This window comes from Anguilla rostrata, chromosome 1 (genome assembly GCF_018555375.3).
Source record: "Anguilla rostrata isolate EN2019 chromosome 1, ASM1855537v3, whole genome shotgun sequence".
Lineage (NCBI taxonomy): Eukaryota > Metazoa > Chordata > Actinopteri > Anguilliformes > Anguillidae > Anguilla > Anguilla rostrata.
Window position 1 is genome coordinate 31,996,506 of NC_057933.1, and position 23,244 is coordinate 32,019,749.

General features: G+C 41.4%; 1 protein-coding gene across 2 annotated transcripts in view; it reads right to left on the reverse strand.

The window, feature by feature from the left end:
• Window positions 1-825: 825 nt before the first annotated feature.
• si:ch73-242m19.1 (uncharacterized) overlaps window positions 826-23,244 on the reverse strand; it is a 90,894-nt gene continuing 68,475 nt past the window's right edge. Inside the window, exons 36-49 of one of the 2 annotated variants that reach the window (XM_064335063.1) lie at window positions 22,979-23,117; window positions 22,498-22,618; window positions 21,957-22,066; window positions 21,696-21,845; window positions 20,037-20,090; window positions 16,386-16,553; window positions 9,994-10,146; window positions 9,343-9,477; window positions 9,031-9,183; window positions 7,657-7,866; window positions 7,359-7,479; window positions 5,259-5,324; window positions 2,156-2,298; window positions 826-1,887 (exon numbers count right to left, since the gene is read on the reverse strand). In XM_064335063.1, coding sequence (XP_064191133.1) covers window positions 1,792-1,887; window positions 2,156-2,298; window positions 5,259-5,324; window positions 7,359-7,479; window positions 7,657-7,866; window positions 9,031-9,183; window positions 9,343-9,477; window positions 9,994-10,146; window positions 16,386-16,553; window positions 20,037-20,090; window positions 21,696-21,845; window positions 21,957-22,066; window positions 22,498-22,618; window positions 22,979-23,117 — 1,819 coding nt within the window. In that variant the 3' untranslated portion in view covers window positions 826-1,791. Of the gene's footprint in view, window positions 1,888-2,155; window positions 2,299-5,258; window positions 5,325-7,358; window positions 7,480-7,656; window positions 7,867-9,030; window positions 9,184-9,342; window positions 9,478-9,993; window positions 10,152-16,385; window positions 16,554-20,036; window positions 20,091-21,695; window positions 21,846-21,956; window positions 22,067-22,497; window positions 22,619-22,978; window positions 23,118-23,244 lie in introns of those variants that run through there. The other variant, XR_010329947.1, reaches the window with a different exon arrangement.

Below are 23,244 nucleotides of genomic sequence, written 5' to 3' on the forward strand. Positions count from 1 at the left end.
ATTTTATCTGCTTCCTTCCTTTCCTTGCTCCTAGGTCCACCCATTGGAGGACACAAGGAAAGGAAGTAAGGACAAAGGAATTCAGGAAATGTGTATAAGGCAATTGGAATGTCCTTGTTCTTTCAAGCGTCAGTTTGAAGCCACGTCAATTACAGACAGGGAAGATGGGAAGATGTGGATCCTCAGGTCAATCATTATACGTCATGCACTCCAAAAATACTTCTGCAAATGATGCACTCGTGTTTCCTTGCTCAAGAATTCTTCAGGAGCTTCCTAGCTCCTAGCATCTTGAAGGAACATTCAACAGGTTTGAATTTCCTCCAAGATGGCGCACCTCTATCAATTTCTGGGTCAGTCAAGGACCTCAGAGACAAAGGAAGAATTAAATGAGTCACTAGAATGCACCCACGTTGACAATGCTTGATTCCAGGACGTCAATTTCATGTATTTTTGACCCATTTTGCCTCGCATACTAGGAAGCAAGAAAGGAAGCAAGGATGGATGAAATAAGGAAATAGAATGAGCCTTGGCTGTTGGTTGAAGACGTCACCAATTATTACGAAGCTTGGGATTTTGTGATTACGTGATTTGAAACAAGCCTCGGAGCAGCGGTGATAATATCAGTGATATGAAAGCTTGAAAGCTCGACACCATGTTGACATGAGAGTTATGCAGCGTCACTACCCCTAGACTGAAACTACCCACATCCTGGGCGATGCAGTCATGGTCAGCAATGACATGGTCCAGATTTGTTCCAAGGCCACAAGACCCATCTGTGCACTACAGCATAGTGCCTTATCCGAATGAGCCATATCCAGCAGCCCCCACAAACACTTATTTTTATTAAGGTTTTGTAGCCATGTCTAGCTCGTCGTACATTGAACAACAATACATAATTATTCTTAAATACTTTCTCACAGTAATTGCTGTATAAAACACTTCTTAATATTTTTATCTTCTTACCTTGACACATTAATCAATATGTAATTATTCTTACTTTCTCTAATTTTTATGTGTTTTCTTGACACATTAAACCACATTCTTGAACACGTTAAAACATTTTTATGCACATCATGGACTGGTTGCAGTTGGGACAAAATGATGTAAGAGCAGGACACATTCAACCAAACCGAAAGTGGCACTAAATCATTTTATGCGGTTGAAGACGCATAAAATGTGCAAAGATGGATACCGGGTAAACTTATAGCAAAGAGCCCCTGCACTGCACTCCACCAGAGGGCTAAAGGGTTGATTCTGAGTGGCACATAGCAGCTCAAATTAGTCTGTAGTGATATCTCTATTAGCATGAATTTGTGTACCTTTAAAATTCAATTCTGAATTTTGTTTGATATGCCTCATGGAAACAAGCTTTGTGCATGCAAAATGGAATGTCTTTTAAGTAAATTGTCTGGAAATAATACACCCACTAATTAAAAAATGAAAAGAAATGCAAAGTAACTAGTCTAAGTGGCCATAAATGAAAAGAAAAGAATTGCAATTTGCACTGAAATTTAAAAATTAGCCTGCATTAAAAAATGACAATTTACAGGTTTAAAAGATTCAGTCATTCCTGATATTACACACAGGGATCAAATCACTTGTCCTAAAAGAAATTGGAATTACATTCCTTAATCAGTTTTTCTACACACAAGCTAGAGTGTAATTTGGTCATTACCAATAAGGTCATGCTGCTACAACATTCTAATGAAAACATAGCTACTTTTCTATCCACTACAATGCAGGATCCATGGGCTTCAGTGGGCCCTTTGCCATCAGGTAGATGTCCAAGCTTCAGGGGGTGGAGCTGGGATAGGAGACTAGAGGAATCCTGTCACCAAGGTCTGGTAACAATGCCTCTGCAATCTGGGACCTGAAACAGCTGGACCCCTGTGGACACACCCACATATACAACACTCAGATACACATGTACCTGCACGCACACGTATAGAAACTAGTACAGATACTGCATGAGCACCATAAGATAAGATCTGTACTCCACTGCATTAGAAGTGAGCTCAAATACACAGTTGGTGCAGTGGAGTGATGAACATGAAACTAATGTTAGTGAACTGTAGCTGTTCAGTCCTCTGAAGTTGTATCCACTAATATATGCTTAATGAGTTATCTATGGTTGAGGGTCCTAAAGGGCACGCACCGTTTTGGGTCTCTGGATCCGTGTCTTACTGCAATTCTGGACTGTGCTGGGGTGAGTCTCTTCACTGCCAGGGTCATCCTGGTGCTCTTCTCTGACCAGGTCACAGGATGAGTGAGCTGCTGGCCAGCTACACAGTGGTGACCCTGAGACATGAATGCAGATGACCGTGACTGACCAGTGAGCTCTGCAACCCTGGTCCTGAGGGTACAGTATGTATTCTATATTCTCTCACAGAAACCTCAGTAGTTAAGTTGGCTTAGATAAATATTTTTTTTTAAATAAGACATCCACAGAGCTTGCAGAAAGAAGCAGAGTAAAAGTATTGCTTTTCATCAAAAAAATTATAGTGGCAATGAATTTGTCATTTCAAATATTTTCACGGTCTGTAAATTGTGTTTTTGTTTATGTCTACCTGTGACATCAGATACTGGGATTACCCCCTCAATATCCTCAATATCAACAATCAATAACAGCCATAGTTTTTTCTCACTAATGAAATGGGTTGCTGGTTCGCCAGTTAATTACACCAGGTAAAGATCCCTCAAGGACAGCCAGCTATAGGCCAATTGCCTTAACATCACAACTTGTGTAAATTAATGGAAAAAATTATACTGAACAGAATGATGTAATTTTTGGAAGCCAGGTGACTGATCAGGGCTGCACAGAGTGGATTTAGAAAAGGGAGATCAACTATGGCTGCATTGGTGACAGTATGTACAGAGATAGATAAGAAAACGACAATGAAATAAGCGGTGAGTGATATATATTGTGACATTGAAAGGCTTATGATACCATGTGAATAGAATAACTTGATTAAGATGAATACAATACGCACTGGTGGATGGCTATATAGCTGGGTCATGGACTTTCTGTTTGATAGAGGCATTCAAGTAAGGGTGGGGTCAGAATTGTCAAATATATTTGATGTGGATAGTGGTACTCCCCAGGGAAGTTTAGTTAGTCTGGTATTATTCACAATAATGATATATTCAAAAATTTGGGACAGGAAATGAGAGTGGCCTTGATGGAGCAACATGGAATAGAGGGGGAATGTAAAATATGTGATGAAGAAAATGCAAGAAGCTGTTAATACTGTGGAAGACTGCACATTGATTTGGGGCTTTAGGATATCTGTAGCTAAGTCCAATTGAACACCTATCCAGTCGCGATAGGTGTTTTTTATTTTTATCTAAGGTCTCCTCATGAACCAACTTATTGCATTATTTGGACAAGATCGCAATATTTTGTGGACAAATTAAGGTCAGTTCGAGTTTGAAGTCACTGTGTATCAAGCGGTTAGTGTTCAACCAGACTTCATGCCCATATGAGGGTCTCCCTTGTCCCCCCTGCACAGTCTCTGGCTCCAATTTGTAACAAGGTGGCTTCCACAAACTGCACTTCCCAGGCTTTAAAACGCTTTTCACCAAGCCCATGGAGAGTCAATGGGTGACATCCCACTTGACTTGGTCCATATTTTTTGTACAGTCTATGATCTATACAAATGATCCTGCTAATAGCCTACAATTAAAAGCAGAATGCGCTGGCACTGTCACTATATGCAGTTAACTGCAGCTGGCATTAAACTAATTTCAAAGCAAATAGCGGAATCAGCACACTAGTATCTTAATTTAAAAGCATATGCCAGTTTTATTCATTATTATTTATTTGTCATGATTCATCACCATGAACAATGGATACAAGAAGGTTATGGCAGGTAGCATTATTATTAGTAACATTAATAGTAATTTTATCCAAATAGCAAGATAACCAAAACAATTATGCCTGTGACAAATCCTACATCAATGTTTAATACTCAACATATTCTGATTCACTGGTTCTGTGCAGGCTACTTTCAACTCAAGGTTTTCAGTGTAGTCAATCGATGAGTCGATCACAGCCTTATACTTGTTAGTGTGCGGGTGTGCCCATGTAAGCAGATGCACACACTGTGACGTAAAAACATGTGGTCCAAACTGGAATTAAATAAATCTTATCTTCTGTGGGGCTCAGAAAAAAATGCAATGGATTTATTTGGGTGGCCTGCCCAAATAGATTTGCCCCAAAAATGTATTTTTGGTATTTAGTCGCTTATTTCTATACTATACTTTTGTATTAATTATTTTTTCTTTCAAACGTCACAGTGACATACAGCCAACTGTCATTTTGCTACACGAGTAAAAAATCTGGTTATATAAAGATTAAATAAGTGAAGAAAACACAGAAATGAGGAGCACAATGATAGAAATTGGACATTCTATTGCTGTTGATAAGTGTTGATGTTGATCAAAGCCATAAAAAAAGCATTGAGGTCCATCGTGTCACACAACACAGAAAAATTCTTCATGAACCGATGTATGTAAGAAGGGTGGGAAATAATGAGGTGTAATTAGGAGAACTGTGAGGTGCAATTTGTATTGCTGAGGATCTATAGTAGTGACAGTGGTCAGTCAAGAACCTTAAGTGGTATAATTTCCCTTATACATTAATATTAGCAAAAAAAGACCAATTTTATTACAGAATGAACTAAAAAACCTTTTGCTATATAATACCTTGGTTAAAGAAATAAGACTTATGCAAAGACTTGTAATTTTGTGTCACTTGAAATGCATCAAATGGACATACATTGTTTTATCACTTATTAAAAAGTGAAACATATGCACTGTAATACTTCAAAATATTACAGTATACCTAAGTATTACAGTGCATATGCTATATCAAAAATATCAAGCTGAATAGGAATCTGTTCAACATATTTTTGTAGCCTACATATATAATATGGAGAGAGGCGCAGTCCTACAGTTAATGGGCACTTCAGTGCATGTGACTTGGACTGATGTTGTTGCCTATCAAACTCATGTTAAGTGATGCAGGAGCATATAGGGTACCCCATTTCTTCCCATCGTATCTATGTATTCCTCAATTCCTTGCCCCCTCTTCGCCTTGTCTTCTCCATTTGTCTCCTCGTGAAATTGACAATAAGAAGTAGACCAGTCTAGGAAATGATTATTGGGATGCAGCCCTTACAGCAGCTGGGGAACAGAGTAGGGTCTCTACTGTACACAAAATATACACATCAGGGAAAAGCAAATTCCACAGTGCATACCTCCCACGGTGTTCCTGATGCTGTTAGCACTGCGGGTCGTGATGGAGTGAGGCTTTTTGCTCCGTCCTGTTGAAGGACATGCACAAACTGTGGCTGAGTTCATGTTCCATCCTGTCAGAACAAACTAAGCGAGTTCTCACTTATCCAGGACCTGTGGCTGGGGGATCACTGCCTGAAAGTACAATTTCTGCACACTTGGCTGTGCTGGGAACAGCAAGCAGAATGGATGAAAATACACAGCCCTCAGATAATAGCGCAAAGGGCTCAGAGAAAAGCTTTCTTTTCCCACCAAAATTTCATTGCTCTTACTATAATCAGTAGAAATACCCATGATTTCAGAAAAATGGTTTTCAGCCAATTCCAGGATAATTATGGCTGTAAACATAATCTTTTCTTGTCAATTTTGTCATTTGTTTTGTTCGGATAGGATCTTTTTTTGTAATGTGCCATTTCCTCAATAAACTTCCACTTCTTAATTAAATGCCATAATTACTCCTGGGCTGAATTGCACAATAGCATTCTGATAAATCACTTTTTAGAAATATATTGCAAAAAATGTAACATTATATCCACTATGTTACAGAAGTAATGTGGAAATATTGTTTAGCTACACTGTAACTACACAATCTGTATGATTCTGAATATCTGTCATTTTCAGTTGTAGACCAGCAGTGCTTGACTAGCTCATAGTTTATAATATATTGAGGCCAAAAGTTTACATACACCTAGGCTAAAGATATTCAAAGTCAGTTTTTCACAACTCCGCACATTTCATGTTACCATACTTTTCTTTTGGCAAGTCAATTGGGGCATCTATTTTGTTCACATCAAAGGTAATTTTAAAACAATCGATTAGAGACAGACTTATTTCAGCTTTAATTCACTATATCAGAATTCCAGTGGGTCATAAGTTTACATATGAAACAAAAGATGAAACAAAAATTGAACTGTTTGGCCATAATGATCAAAGCTATGTAAGGAGGAAAAAGTCTGAGGCTTTTAATCTGAAGAACACCATCCCAACTGTGAAGCATGGGGGTGGCAGCATCATGTTGTGAGGGTGTTTTGAGGGAAAAGGAACTGGTGCACTTCAGAAAATAGATGGTCTCATAAGGAAGGAGGATTATCTAGAAATACTGAAGCAACACCTCAAGACATCAGCTAGAAAGTTAAAACTTGGTTGCAACTTCTTCCAGCAGGACAATTCGCCTAAACATACCTCCAAAGTTCTAACAAAATGGCTTAAAGGCAACAAAGTGAAAGTACTGGAGTGGCCATCACAAAGCCCTGACCTGAATCCCATAGAAAATTTGTGGACTAAATAGAAAAAGTGTGTCCGCACAAGGAGGCCTACAAACCTGACTGACTTACACCAGTTCTGTCAGGAGGAATGGGAAAAAATTCTGTCAAAGTATTGTGAGAAGCTTGTGGAAGCTACCCCAAGCGTTTGATTCAAGCTAAGAAATTGAAAGGCAATGCCACCCAATACTAACTAAATAAGTGCATGTAAACTTTTGACCCACTGAAAACATGATATATTACATAAAAGCTGAAATAAATCTGTCTCTAATGACCTCTTTGGAAATAAAGTAGATGTCCTAATTGACTTAACACAGGAAATGTATGGTAACATGACGTGCGTGGAGTTGTGAAAAATTGAGTTGAATGTCTTTAGCCAAGGTGTATGCAAACTTTTGGCCTCAACTGTAAACTAGCTGGCTACCTAATGTTATACATTATAGTGCCTGCTGCACACTATCTACCATAATTGTAAAGCTATCTATCTATCTATCTATCATTAGTTAGTTAAACAGGATAAATGTCTAGATAGATAATGTATTGTATATTGATTTTTGATTGTTCCATTTAAAATTGTAAACACAAGTCTACACTTTTTTGATTCCTATTAGATAGCTAACTAGTAGCTGACATTTCTCCCCAAAGTTTGATGCTGTGTAACTGGCTGCGGTCTCAGCAGGTCTTTCTTCCGAACACTTCCTAGTTAATTGGTGTTTCAATAAAATTCAATGTACTAAAATAGAGTGCTCTCTCAGGTGTAAATAAAGGACCCCAAGAGTGGGTCCAGTGCGCTGTCCTTGCCTTGGTATGCCCCGCTTCCGGTAACAGCTGCCTCTGTGCTGTAGACCTGGCTTTGCAGCTCGTCCACCTGCTGGAAGGCATCCAGTTTTAGGCTACGCTCCTGCAGGAGCTGGCCTCTGACCTGACAGGGACAGCAGATTGGGCACAGGGAGAGCATTACTCTAAGGAGCACTGCGAATGTGTGTTTGTGTGTGACAGAGCGAAAGAGAGGAGCATGGGAAAGATGTTTGACAGAGAGGAGCATGAAGCAGGAACTAGACAGAATATGAGAAGGACAGACAAGGTGCTGCACCCTTACCCGCTTGATCTCCTGGTGACTGCGCAGTCGCTGCAGCTGGCTGTCTCGGTCGCTCTGCTCCATCCGTGTGCTCAGGCTTCTGAGCTGTTGTTCCCTGCTGCTGACTTCCTCCTGCAGCCGCTGCACACTGAGCGAGCGCAGAGCATCCCGCTGCTGCCGCCCACGCTCCTCCTGGGTCTGCCGATGGTCCACCTCCCGTAGCTGCTGGCCCTATAGGTGTGGTCATACCCTGTCACTCATCATTATCAAAGGTTGCTGTTTCTGTGGGTGGGGTCAGATCCTGTCACTCATCATTATAAAAGGTTTCTGTGTCTGTGAGTGGGGTCAGATCCTGTCACTCATCATTATCAAAGGTTGCTATGTCTGTGGGCGGAGTCAAATCCTGTCACTCATCATTATCAAAGGTTGCTGTGTCTGTGGGCGGAGTCAGATCCTGTCACTCATCATTATCAAAGGCTGTTGTGTCTGTGGGTGGGGTCAGACCCTGTCACTCATTATCAAAGATTGCTGTTTCTGTGGGTGGGGTCAGATCCTGTCACTCATCATTATCAAAGCTTGCTGTTTCTGTGGGTGGGGACAGACCCTGTCACCCATCATTATCAAAGCTTGCTGTTTCTGTGGGTGGGGTCAGATCCTGTCACTCATCATTATCATTACATTATATTACAGGTATTTAGCCGATGCTCTTATCCAGAGCGACTAACACAACTTTTACATAGCATTAAACATTGCATCCATTCATACAGCTGGATATGCACTGAAACAATGCAGGTTAAGTACTTTGCTTAAGGGTACAATGGCAGTGTCCTACCCAGGAATCAAACCAGTGACCTTTAGGTTACAAGACCAGTTCCTGACCCATTATACTACACTGCCGGCCATTATCAAAAGCTGCTGTGTCTGTGGGTGGTGTCAGACCCTGTCACTCATTATCAAAGGTTGCTGTTCCTGTGGGTGGGGTCAGGTCCTGTCACTCATCATTATCAAAGGCAGTTGTGTCTGTGGGTGGGGTTAGGTCCTGTCACTCATCATTATCAAAGGTTGCTATGTCTGTGGGCGGAGTCAGATCCTGTCACTCATCATTATCAAAGGTTGCTGTGTCTGTGAGTGGGGTCAGACCCTGCTACTCATTATAAAAGGCTGCTGTTCCTGTGTGTGTGTCAGTTCCAGTCAACAACAAAACATATAACTAAATAAATAAATATCCATGCACAGGTGGACTTATGCATGGATCTCCACCTCCGCAGGCTGTACTCATGTGCCCTGTGTGAATGCAGGATCCCTTCAGTGGTGATTTAAAATGTGTATTTCAGTGTGTGTTCTGTTTTGGGGTCATGTGACAGAGTGTGGAGTAAATGTGAGAATAAGGGTCACCTGTTTTTTCAGAAGTCTCCTGGCACTGCTGTACTCTGCCTGGCACTGCAAAAGGGCTCTTCTGGTCACGTCCAGCTCCTGCTGCAGCACCTCTACCCCCTCCTCTGACATCAGCTTCACTGTTACTTTCTCTTTCTGGAGCAGAAATGCCTCCTACACAGAGAGAAACCCACTTGCGACTTATCATACAACACACTCACTGTACACTACACTACACTCACCCCCTGCTGTAATATGTTACACACAGTACACTGCACTACTTACTACACACAGATACGATCACTACACAGTTTACACTGCACACTGGCCTACCTGTCTGCAGTGGTGCAGCTGGCTGGACAGTTTCACCTCACTGATGCTGTTCTTCCATTGGTTGAGGGCCCTCAGTTTGCATATGAGGCCTTCCAGCTGGCTGTTCTCCTCCCGCAGGCTCTGCAGGTCTGAATGCTGAGAATACAGAGAGAAAAGCTGTCGTTCACAGACCACTAAAAACCTGCTACTCTCGCAACCTTTACATTTATTTATTTTTTTGAGACAGCCCAAGAAATGGTTGGAATCCTCACTCTCACACTCACACTCAGTGATGATGTGAGTAATGCTTAACATGCACTACATGATACACTACACTTTACTGTCGCAGACTAATTTTAAATACCATAGGCTACACATTAGTTTTTTGCCTGATTGAGGTGCTGATAGACTAGTGATTTAGAAAGTCTGGTATCAAATGTGAGAGAGCATCCAACCTTAGTCATCTCAAGCTTGTGCAATGTAAGGGAGGCATAAGGGACCCCAAGGTAAAAGCAGTAACACTATGTGTAAATAACTCCACCCAGAAGGTTGGTTTTAATATATAAGCCAATTACAAATGAGAAAAAATAAAGAAACACAGTTAAATAGCATTACAATGGCATACTGGGAGCCACACATTACACATTCAGGGTTGAATGAAAATGGTGACACCTTTGACAGAGTCTCTGTGAGAGCCTCTTCATCCTCGGTGGAGCCAAACCTCCTCCTCAGCCGGGCAATGCTGTCCACGGCCTCTTTCCTCACCCTGCTCACCAGTATGGTCACATCTCGCTCCATTCGCACATAGTATTCATCCAGCCTGGCCTATCCTCCACACAGGGGAAGGGGAGAGATGGGATCAAGTAAATCTCAAAAGTGAGATTTTTTACACAAATAGAGGGAAAACAGATACACTGTTCACAAGCAAGAGGTGCCAAAAAATTCAAGCTTTGTACCACAAAGAAAACCCACTTTATCAAGACAGTATAACACTCAGAGAGAGTATAATTTGCATGTTTTAGTAATGTTCTACAGAATTGATACTTCATGAAATAACCTGAGGTTCAAAATAACCATTAGTTAGATTAGTAGTAATATCAGCTGGTTATCATTAGGCCAAATGAAACATTAGCTAGCAAGATAGTTAGGTAATTATTCTAATGTTATTTTCTGATTTAATATTGGATGTAATCAGCTGTCTATTGGAGATACTTGAAGACAGAATTCTTGCCAAAATAAAAAAAATTTTTGTTTTTGGTGATTGTCTTTTTCAGATATAAAGAGATGTTTCATTGTACAAATTTGATAAAATATTAGATCCTTGGAGAGCTGGTAGGCTTTTATGGAAAGTTTGATGATTATGGTACCTCTCAAAAGTCAAGGAAATGCATAAAATGAGCCAGAGGGGTCTTGACCATTCAAACTGAGGAAGCCATATTTTTTATTTTTGGCGTCTCTCGAACATGAAATTCAATTATTTTAAAATTTGTCATTAGCAATATTTATTCATTGTGATTTTGAATATGGATACAAAGTACCAGTGGTGTGACAATTTTGACAGTTTAATGTTTGTTCAAACTGTGTAATGCTCAGCCCCTCGGACATTATCCCGCTAAGCCAATACAATGGCTCAGCAAAAAAAGCGTAATTGTTATCAAAACATGCTTTTCCAAATATAAATTTGCTTTATTCCTTTCATACTAGATGACGAAATATCCTCTATTTTAATGTGTTTCTTCTTTTTTACATATGATAAATTAATAAATGGAGCCACATTCCAACACATAGGGCTCTATTTTCACACATAGGGCTCTAATTATTAATTAGGCTTATTTCAAAATATTTACTCAAATCTAGCTGCAAACAAATGTTAAAGAAAGAAAAAATTATTTGTTTGAGTAACTTGTGAACAAAAAGTGAAGTTAATTTCATCGCATGAAAAGATGTAGACTCCTCACTGTAGGCTACAAAACTGTAAATAGTAGGCTAGGCTATGCTTTGCACAGTTCACATTATGATTATCAATATTCTGGTGTTTATGAATAAATACAACTGTGGTGAATGGATTACCAGGTGTTTGTTATTTTCGTTTATTCACACAAATTTGTCCAAATGTACGACCGAATGTTTCATTAGTCACAATGTTTGAGTTTAATATCAATGCATAATGTCGCTTGGTGAAATTGTTTATTACTGGTTGCCAATTTGGTCATTTAAATATACAAGTAAACTAGTTTCTGTATTGGCCATTTCAGTATATGATGGGCTAACGTTTCATTATAATATCCTACCACACACTCAAACTGATTAAGCACTTCATAAAAGTTTACTGTGCGATTTTAGACATTACTTTGTGAAACAAGGTATTAGACTGACAGTATAAATTTTTTTGTGATAACAATACAAAATCGATGTGCAGATGGCAGTAGTACACTATGGGAATTGGCAGTGTGCCAGGTCGCTTTATACCCCACTCTTAAAGGGGAATTTCACTTTATAACACTTCTGGGGTCATTTTCACACCTACCTGGGCTTTTGTGTGCACCCCAGACAGTTTTTAGCTTGCTTGCTGCAATATTTCGATATTTAGATATACCCGTGTAAGCAACCCCCCGCACCCAAAAGAAGCCCATTCAACATCAAACTCCACGTTAGACTCATTGTAACCATGCGTCCCTACTTCTCATGACTGATATTGTCCTTCTAAATGAATGTGTCAGACTTTAATTTTTCGATTAGTTATTTCATTTTAAATGTCTAACGTTAGAAACAAAGACCTTTTTTTGAGCGCAAGTCCACATACTAGTAGGGTTTCCATTTTTTCTTTTTCTTCGATTTCGTTTCGCAGCAAAATCGAGAAGAAGCCAAGACACATCGCCGTTCACACCTGTGTCTATCATGCGTCTCCAAGGTGTCCAGCTGACCACTTGTGTTCAGATTTCGTTACTGCCTATGTCACTTTCGCTGGAAGGTCAAGAGTCTGTCGCCAGACAAGCGCCAGATTTGTTCCGCATGGGCTAGCTAAGAAAACAAAAATGTTTCAAGAACTAATATACATTTACGGACTATTCCAACTGTTGAGACAAAACTCCCCAGTGGTGGAACGAACTCCCCGTCCCTCTCTGAACCTCCCCCTCACTACCCATCTTCCGCCGTGGCCTGAAGACTCATCTTTTCAGACTATACCTGGACTAACTACCACCACGTTCTATATTTCACTCTAAATCCACCCCCCCCCCCTTCTTTATGACACTTGTTACATGTTGCCCCATCCCAGCACTTTTTGGTAATTTGTATTTGTCCTAATACTGTAGCTTATTCTTCTGCCTAGTTGGCTTTGCAGAGGTTAGGTCAGAATACTGTTCACTGTGTGAACTAAACTGTGTTCTTGGCTAGAAATAGCTGTACAAAAAAATTATTATATCTTATTGTCTATGACCATGAAATGCACTTTTTGTACGTCGCTTTGGATAAAAGCGTCTGCCAAACAAATGTACTCACACATACAAGACGTCATTTTAACGTAACTTGGCGTCATTTTGATGTATGAATACTTTTAATGGCAGGCCTGGATTTTGGCAGTCTGAATGAATGAGTTATAGACGGTGTATGTCTTGTATGTGTGAGTAACTTGGCATTATTGTACGTTGAAAACGTGTTTTTTTATGAGATATAATTTCTTTTTGCAAAGCGTTTTATTATGAGAGTGAGAAATGCGAAGTGACCCTGTAAGAAACAGTTGTGGATTATGGCTATCCTTGTGTGAATTTGTACAGTCTGATGAGCGTGTACCGTTTAGCAGTTTCGGTTTGCTATATATGTAAAACAGTGGCTGTGACAAAGGGTGCGGTGGCGTAAGAGTAAATGCATGAGAAACGCAGGTGAAATATGGCCAGTGTATGTACTCACGGCCATCCAACGAGCCTTGATTGACAAAAGAATCAGCAAGCTCGTAAAATTAGAGCTCCCTATGTCGCAACTTGTGTAGCCTTCTGTCTTGCTCCATTGTCTGTTATTTCATGGAGATGCACTAGTGTTTGTAAAGTTTATAAGGCATTTTGATAGGCTTATCTGCAGGTAGGAATCCTCTTCGCTGTTTTACTAAGCTAGAACCAGAAAACTTGATAGTGGAGAATAAGAGCAGACGCATATGTCCCAACAGGCTTTGCATATGAGAAAATAACAACAGTGTGAGAGAAATTAGAAGAAATGATGAAATTGCGTAGTTGAAACAATATGTTTTTAGCAGAATGGGCATGTAGGTGAAGGTTGACATGATCACAGACTGTGTGAAATCTATTGCACTGATGTGCTTTTCTCATGTTCAGTAGTAGTAGTTATAATTATGAGTGAGTCATGATTTTAAATGTAATGTTTTAATGGGGAGTTACAGAATGTACATACGTAGTAATTGTTTGTAAGTGGCTAGATAGAGAACAGGGCGAGGTAACATGAATGTAGAAACGTGGAGTTTGCTGATAAGAAGGTTTTGTACGGTAGCCAAGTGAAGAAATATAGTTAGTAGAAATGGCACAGTGGTGAACTGGTGTAACTTTTAAATAAAAGGAATACATTTGCCGTCATGAAATGCATATGGGTGGCCATGAATGAGTTTTGGTAAAGCAAATATAAGCGTAAGAAAACGTTAGTGTAAAATAGGAAATTATCTGCCTGAGGGCGAGGTGGGATTCAATCCTTCAACCGGAAGTTTACCAGTGTGTGACTTTGTTAGTGCAGCACCATGACATAGCTGTGCAATGCCTGAAATATCATTAGCAAACCTGTCCGTGGTTTTAAAGAACACAGGCCAGTAAGCACAGAAGAGCTCCCATTGAATCCATATGGCTCTGCAATATTGTAGCCAGTTAATAACTGAACGTGCAGACGGTACGTCATAATGCAGTGTATACGTTCAGTGAATGGCGTGTAGATATGGTGCAAAAGCAATAATTGAGAAGTAGTAGACAATTATTAGTGAGGGTAAAAGCAGGTTGAAGAAACGTGTTCCTAGCCAGGCTTGAACCTAGAACCCCACATTCCCAAGACTGGGACCTTGCCCACTAGGCCACAGGCAGACTAGCTGTTTAAACTGGAAATGTTTCAGAGTAAGAAGGTATGGGTATTTTGCGTGTGTATGCGCGTTTTTGATTGGGTCGTGTAGGTGAAGATTTGGCTGGTGTCGGTAAAATGTCCAATGGGGAGACATGTTGTTAGTGGGATAGGCGGCAGGAAAAATAAGAATGAGAAGAAGAAGAAGAAGAAAGAGAAGAAGAAGGAGAAAACGCAAAATCCCCTTAGTTTGGGGCTTTATTGTGTGGACATGTGAAGTTGTTTATGAAATCTGTCTGTTGAAATGGGGTCAGAATGTACAGAATTTAATGTTTTTAAGGGCTGAGTGTCTGTGGCTGTTGTGGTTATTTCTGTGGGGAACCCTGAAAAGTGAGAAACTCTCGGTGCTGCATAGGTATGGGGCATGCCCCCGCCAAGGCGTAACTTGGCGGGATGGCATACCTGCCATCCCAATGTGATGTATTTTCCTGTTACGTCCTTGTCGGGGACGCATCAGGATGCATTAGCATTTACACTACAAAAGATATGTGGTCAAATGCATCCCAGACCACCTCGGCAAGTGGTTTGAGTGATCGGATCACAATGCATCTTGGTGGTCGTTTGCGCTTGTATTTAGCGCTGTCCACTTGTGATCCGATCGCCCAAGATACATTTTAAAACCAAGTGTAAACAGGGTCTTTGTGCCAGACATGGCTGGATGTAATCAGACACCCCAACATATCAGCCGAAGAAGTTCGCAAACGAGGACTGTATGCAGCGACCACTTTGAAGCCACCAACTACCAAGGCGACCGTTTGAAGCCCAGAGTTGTACCCTCCGTTTTCCCATTGTTGGTCGAACCGCTCAAGGTAGGTACTAAGCGGACTGGCTAAAGCTATCGTGTCTGTCTGTGATAGGATGTCTACGGTAACAGTTAGACAGCTTGCTGGCTGTTGTTATAGGGTGCCACCATCCATTTATTTCATCCTCAGACATTTCGGTTTCACTAGCTAGTAGTAATACAACACTATTTCTACGACCAACCTAATGTTATTTTCTGCAGGTACGCCCACATCAGAAGTCGCGCAATGATATGCATCCTTGAGTTCGACACTAAACTGCCTGGGTCAACTTCCTGCATTTGTAAAGGAAAGCAACAAAAGAGCGTAAAATATTAACATAATTAAATAACTAAGCGAAAAATGAAGAGCGACACATTCATTAGAAGGACAATATCAGTCAGGAGAAGCAGGGACGTACAAAGAGTCTACCGTGGAGTTTGATGCTGAATGGGCTTCTATTGTATGGGGGCGGGGGGGGGGGGGATTTACTTACACGCGTATATCTAAATATCAAAATATCAAAATATTGAAGCAAGCAACCTAAAAACTGTCTGGGGTGCACACAAAAGCCCGGGTAGGTGTGAAAATGCCCCCTGAAGTGTTATAAAGTGAAATTCCCCTTTAAGGGGAATAAAAAGAGGTAATTTGATTGGCTATGAGTGAATTCTGCTGCAACACACCCACTGATAATATATTCATCATAATCCAGCAGGATTATGATGAATATAGTTATGACCTGTTTCATGCGCTTTGAGCTGTGTACTCTTTGCCCCTAGTCACAAAACTACCATTACATTCAGTAGTCACGCACACTGCACCCATAAGCCACGCCACTGACGAAGCCCATGCGCCCTGCAACATTGATTCCGGAAAATAGAGCCCATAATCGTACATGCATAGCCTTTATGAGAAAATAAAAAAGATCAAGTAGGCATATATCCAACGAGTAATGAATAAATCCATTACTCGTACGCATCCCAAGTCACTACCATCACAAACATTATTCTCTTGTAAAGTGTCTGTGACAGTGTCTCCGTAAAAAGGTGTAATACAAATAAAATATAATTTAATTGATTTTCCCTTGAAAGACAGAATAGACAACAAGCTAATTAGCCAACTAGCCAGCTAACATTCCTTCACAGATAGAAGGACAGCCGCGATACAGGCACCTACCTTCAGCTGAATGCAGGATGAGAAAAGATGTTGGACCAAAGAGTCATAGCGGTGCTGGTGTTCGAAATTCAGCTGCTGCTGTAAGCTCATCCGGTCATCCTCCATCTGTACCAATCGCGTGCGCAGGGCGGTGATCTCCATCATTATCCCCCGACAGAGCTCAGCTACCTGGGACAATCAGCGCATCACATTCAGGGATCAGTCACACACACCTGCCTGCCTCACCTGTCACACAACATACACTAAGCAATCACATTCCATGCCTACATACATACATACACATAGTCTCACTCCATACTCTTGACCTTACACTCACTCATCGCCCACTCACAGCCATGCAAATATCTGCAGACAGACATACATGCAGGCACAATTGCACATAAATATATGCTCAAGGACAGATATATGCACACTGTGATGGATTGGTGACCCCTCCAGCGTGTATTTCTGCCTTTCACCCAATGCTGGGATAGGCTCCAGCCCCCCCCCCCCCCCCATAACCCTGACCAGGAGTAAGCAGTTTATAAAATGGACTGATAGAGTAGTTACCGGTTTCATTTGGCGCTACTACCTCGAGATCTTCCCAGCAGAGGCAAAATTGCATGTATGTTCTTTGTATTTCCACATAAACTACTTTTGTTTCGGAATTCCAAGTTCCTCAGGACACTAGCAGCTTAAAATTTTAGGACACTCAAATATATGAAAGCATGAATACATAATAACCGAATAATACGTAAAACATTTCACAGTGATTGTTTATTATAACAAAACGTGTACCTTCAATGAGGGTAGATTTTTTATAATGACCCAATTGGTGCAGCGTTAGGTGCAGGCACAAATGCTTGTGAACAAAGTCAAATGACCTGTTAAAGTGAGCCCGGATGCCAATTTAGTTTTAATGTTTGTGCATGGAACACCTGTGAATACATTGCCAGCAGAAGGTGTCACCTCCATCTGCAACTAGAATGATTACACAGGAAGAGGGAAGCAGATAATAAATTGTATGAAAGAAAACAGCTTATTTTCTGAAAAGTTAGGTATTTATATGTTGTTATTTGAGTAACATTTATGACATTGTGAAAAATAAACTGTCAAAATATTTTTTCTGAAAAATCGCCAAAACGGGTTTGACGTCCCTATTTAGGGTCTTACAAGTTTGATATAGCAAACTGTTGTAATATGACAAAAGAGTTACTGGATCCATAAAAATATTTTCTGGTATTAGGGCTTTATTTTTTCCAAATACTAATGTTATCTTAAAATCTAAACATTCATCTTTAGATAGTGAAGTATCACCCCGAAATGCAACGCAGTGTGACGTGAAGTACAATGCAGAATAGTGGAAGCTGTCCTTTTGAGGAAAAATTACAGTCTGCTGCCCCCTACTGTCGGAACCCTGCAAGCATCTCCCTCTGGCCAGTAGAACCTCTCCCACAGAGGCAAATGCATCAAATGAAACCTATAACCATGGTAGATGGATATACAGTGCCCTCCATAATGTTTGTTTTCTTGATTTGGCTCTGTACTCCACAATTGTAGAGTTGTGATAAAACAGTAAAGCATATTCTCAGCTTTTACTAGAGGGTATTTTTATACATTTTGGTTTTCACCATGTAGAAATTACACCTCTTTTTATACATACCCCCTTCATTTCAGGGCACAGTAACATTTGGGACAAATGGCTTCACAGGTGTTTATGATTGCTGTGTACAATTTCTACCTTAGTGCAGGTATACGGCCTCATACAAACTTGTGGTTTTTCAAAACATTTCATAAACATTTTAGTTGAGAGGTTTTTGCTTCTATGACCCGACCCTACACATTACTTAATGCATTCAGTGGTTTTCGACACCTAGAATGCACTCCACACAGTACGTTTCCTTAACTGCGGACTTGATCTTTTGTGTTACTAGGTGTACCATAGTGATGTTTACGGCCAAAAAAAAAGTGAAATTAACAACATGGATTGATTTGCCGCTTTCCAAACATTTGTAGTGATGCAACGCATCTCCTCTGCCATCCAAGTTGAACTGCAATAGGCAGCCATAATATAGAGGTAAAATATGATAATCATAATAAAATAAACAAAAATGTTCAACTGGCAAATTAACTATGAAGTAATGTATGTCATTTGTTCATGAAGGGAAATAATTCTACAGGTAGGTTTCCACAACTGATCCTGCATACATTCACGGCTAAACACAGTTAAAGGTTTTTTAAACATTTCCAATCCTAGCTCCAAGGGGTCTTAAAATTAAATATTGCAGTATTTCTTTGCAACCCGATAGTATGGATTTGAGGGTTTTATGGAGCTGAAACGCTTTTTGAAATGGGTTTTAATGCTAGTGTGTACGAGTCCTAAGAGCTTTCCATTTCTAGTTTCTGTTTTTGGAGTTTTAAGTTTTTCAACATGAGGACCAGAGTTGCCAATGAAAGTCAAGGAAGCCATTATGAGGCAGAAATAAGAAAAACTGTCAAACTGACATAAGCTTACAAAATCAACTGTTTGGCACATCATTAAGAAGAAAGCTCAATTACCGGTGAGCTCAGTAATTGCAAAGGGCTTGGTAGGCCAAGGAAGAATTCTAAAGTTGATGACCAAAGAATTTGCACCATAATGAATAAAAACCCCCAAACACATGTCCAACAGATCAGAAACACTCTTCAGGAGGCAGGTATGGATGTATCGCAAACCACTAGTTAGACGCCCGGTTACAGTTTGTGAAGAAGTACTTAAAAGAGCCTGCAGGCTTCTAGAAAAAGGTTTTGTGGGCAGAAGAGACCAAGATTCACTTATATCAAAGTGATGGCAAGAACAAAGTGTGGAGGCCAAAGGGAACTATCCAAGATCCAAAGCATAGCATCTGTAAAATGTGGTGGGGGTGTAATGATTTTCCCATGTATGGCTATCATAGGTACTGGCTCACTTGTATGTAATGGCTGCAGGTAGAAGCACTGTATCTGGTCAAGTTTGAGCAAATGCCGCCAAAATCATTGGATGGTGCTCCCTCCTACAATAAGACAATAATCCCAAACAAAAGAGTTTTTCAAAGCCAAAAAGTGGAAAATTCTTGACTGGCCAAGTCAGTCACCCAATCGGAATCCAACTGAACATGCGTTTCATATAATGAAAAGAAAACTTAAGACAGCTAGCCCCTGAAACGAGCAGAAGCTGATAATGTCTACAATACAGGCCAGGCAGAGCATCACTAAAGATACTGAGCACCAGTGATGTAGATGGATCATAGACTTCAAGCAGTCAGTGCATGCAAAGGATATGCGGCAAAGTACTAAACATGAGTGCTTTCATTTACATAAAATTAATATGTCCCAAACATTATGGTGCTCTGAAATTAGGGGTGCTATGTATAAAAAGTGCTGTATATTTTCTACATGGTGATACCAAAATTAATCTGCACTTTAACCACATGTGAATCATTTGATTACAAATTGGAAATTGTGGAGAACAGAGCCAAATTTAAAAGTATTTGTCCCAAACATTATGGTGGGCACTGTATATGCTCATTCCACATTCCATCTCCTCACCAACCCTCCACTTAAATCTCCCAAACAAGAGACCATGATCAGTCAGTCAGTCAGTGGCATGATTTTACAGAACTTAATTAACTTCAGAGTTAGACCCAAAAATACCTGAATTTCAGCTCCACAGATCTGTCTCTGTGACTCCTCCAGTGCCTTCATGTCCTAGACACAGAAAAAAATCACAGAGAGTGGCCTAACACCACAGTCACTACTGTTCAGATTGTCACAAACAAAGGCTATCACTGGATGGCAGAGTGGTGCAGAGGTGAAAGATGTGGACTCATCACAAGTGGGGTACAGGTTGAATCCTGCAAGGGACACCACGGTTGTCACTGAGTACAAAAATGGGAACTGGTTAAATAAAATATTCAGGTGGACAAAAAAACTGTATCCTTTTCTCAAGGTAAGCATGTCAAAAAATAAAATAGTCATTTAAAGCAGTAGGATTTTGGATTACTTCCCATTGTCTTAAAAACACATCTCGCTTGACATGCCATTCTGCTCTCATTGGAACATGGTGACAGTACCTACTCTCAGTGGAACATTTTGGCAGTCCCTGTTGCACATTGAACATAGTGACAGTACCTAGTCTCAGTGGAATGTGGTGACAGTTCCTTCTCTTAGTGGAATATTTTGACCGCCCCTGTTGCACATGGAACATGGTGACAGTACCTAGTCTCAGCGGAAAATGGTGACAGACCCTACCGCATGTGGAACATGGTGACTACCTAGTCTCAGTGGAATGTGATCGCAGACCCAGCTGCATGTGGAACATGGTGACAGTACCTAGTCTCGGTGGAAAATGGTGACAGACCCTGCTGCATGTGGAACATGGTGACAGTACCTAGTCTGAGTGGAACATGGTGACAGACCCTGCTGCATGTGGAACATGCTGACAGTACCTAGTCTCAGTGGAATGTGGTGACAGACCTAGCAGCATGTGGAACATGGTGACAGACCTAGCAGCATGTGGAACATGGTGACAGTACCTAGTCTGAGTGGAACATGGTGACAGTCCCTGATGCATGTGGAACATTGTGACAGTACCTAGTCTCAGTGGAATGTGGTCACAGACCCAGCTGCATGTGGAACATAGTGACAGTACCTAGTCTCGGTGGAAAATGGTGACAGACCCTGCTGCATGTGGAACATGGTGACAGTACATAGTCTGAGTGGAATGTGGTGACAGACCTAGCAGCATGTGGGACATGGTGACAGTACCTAGTTTGAGTGGAACATGGCGACAGACCCTAATGCATGTGGAACATTGTGACAGTACCTAGTCTCAGTGGAATGTGGTCACAGACCCTGCTGCATATGGAACATGGGGACAATACCTAGTCTCATTGGAATGTGGTCACAGACCCTGCTGCATATGGAACATGGTGACAGTACCTAGTCTCAGTGGAATATGGTGACAGTACATAGTCTCAGTGGAACATGTTGACAGACCTAGCAGCATGTGGAACATGCTGACAGTACCTAGTCTCAGTGGAATGTGGTCACAGACCCTGCTGCATATGGAACATGGTGACAGTACCTAGTCTCGGTGGAATGTGGGCACAGACCCTGCTGCATATGGAACATGGTGACAGTACCTAGTCTCAGTAGAACGTGGTGACAGCACATAGTCTGAGTGATACATAACAACAGTACTTGCCATCTGTGAAACACTGTGATGTGCCTTCTCTGAGTGGAACATGGTTACAGTACCTGCTTACTGAGGAACACAGTAACAGCACCTCCTCTCTGCACAGGTTAGCATACCTGTTCTTTGCGATAGAGCAGCTGGCTCTCCTGTTGTAGGATATGCTCGTAGAATAGGGAGTACGCCTGGAAGCAGTTCCTCTCTCGGCCCATCACGGCAAATGCCAGTGCTGTCAGGCTCGCCTGCAGATGTCCTCGGGAGAATGTCACCTGGGGAACACATAATGCACATCACACATTATATGTCACCTGCAGATGCTGCTTTTTAATTAGTAAGACAGTGGCTGCTCTTCTGGAAGTGGGTGAGTGAAAGGTACTTACTCTGCCTCCTGTCTCCTCTGCACCTTCCATCAGCTGCTGGATGAAGTTCTCCACAATCAGCGGCCGTTCAGGGGAGAATATGTGTTGCATGGAACCTCTTTTCCACAGCTCTGGTCACAGAATGGCAGAAGGGGCAGATTTCAGTCAGTGATGTGGGCCCCTGCCATGCATGATGTGGGCTCTGGGATTGTGTATGACTTGGCTTTTGGATCCTCCAGTGAATACTTAATATTTTATGCAGCCCCATTATGCAGACCCTTAATGCCTTATGCTGTGACATATGTGGTTGTTGTAATGTGACCCTTGTGAGCATGTGATACAGCCACTGCAATGTAACCATTGGGGATATGTGATGGTGTCTGAGTATGAGGCCCTTGTGGTCACTGTGAAGTTTGATGTGGCCCTTCGGGTTCTGCGATATGGCAATTGTGGTCGTTGTAATGTCACAAATGTGATGCTTCATGTAGCCCTTGTGGTTCTACAGTCTAATTTGTCCCCAGGGGTGTAATCCACTGAGTGCAGCTCAGGGGCACAGGTGTACCAGTGGGAAGGCCAGTGTCCTGTCGTGCTCTTTCTGCAATGACCAGGTTCAGTTCTCGAGCAATCCGCCTCTGCGTCGCCATGATCATGTCCTCCTCAGTGCTCTCTAGCAGCCTGTGTAGCTGGCACAGCACACAGTCAAGGAGTTACAAGCAGGAAAAGCCAACAGTCACTCAAAGATACAAAATCTTAACATGCAAGGTCAAACAATAATCAGACAATCTGCCTGTTCTTATACCGTCAGTGTCCAATGGGCAGGGTTGGAGTCATAGAGTGTTGTAATAAGATCATGTGCTCATTAGGAACATCAGGAATTAATGTGTGACTGGGTGGAGAACACATAACAATGCTCTCCTCTCAGTGCTGACCCTTCCTGAGCCTGTGCCAGTATGAAGTCCCTACCAAATCAAATTTCGGAAAACAATGGCTTCCTCCTTACATAATGGTGAGGTAGAAGGGGTACTGGCAACGTGGTTCTGTACCTGTTGCGCCTTGATATCTGCCTCAGAAGCTCCAGTCGGAGGTGGGATAGGTTGGCTGTCAGTCAGGGGTAAGCGATACTCTCCCTCTTTGCCCAGCTGCCGGGCCAATGCTCTCATGCTGGGGTAGACAATTTCTGTTCTGCAGAGCCGGCATTAGGAACACACCACATTCACTGACACTCAAGAGGATAAGCAGCAGTTATAGACCACATTCACTGACACTCTGATCTGCAGTAATAACAAAGTAATTATTAACTGGAATATGG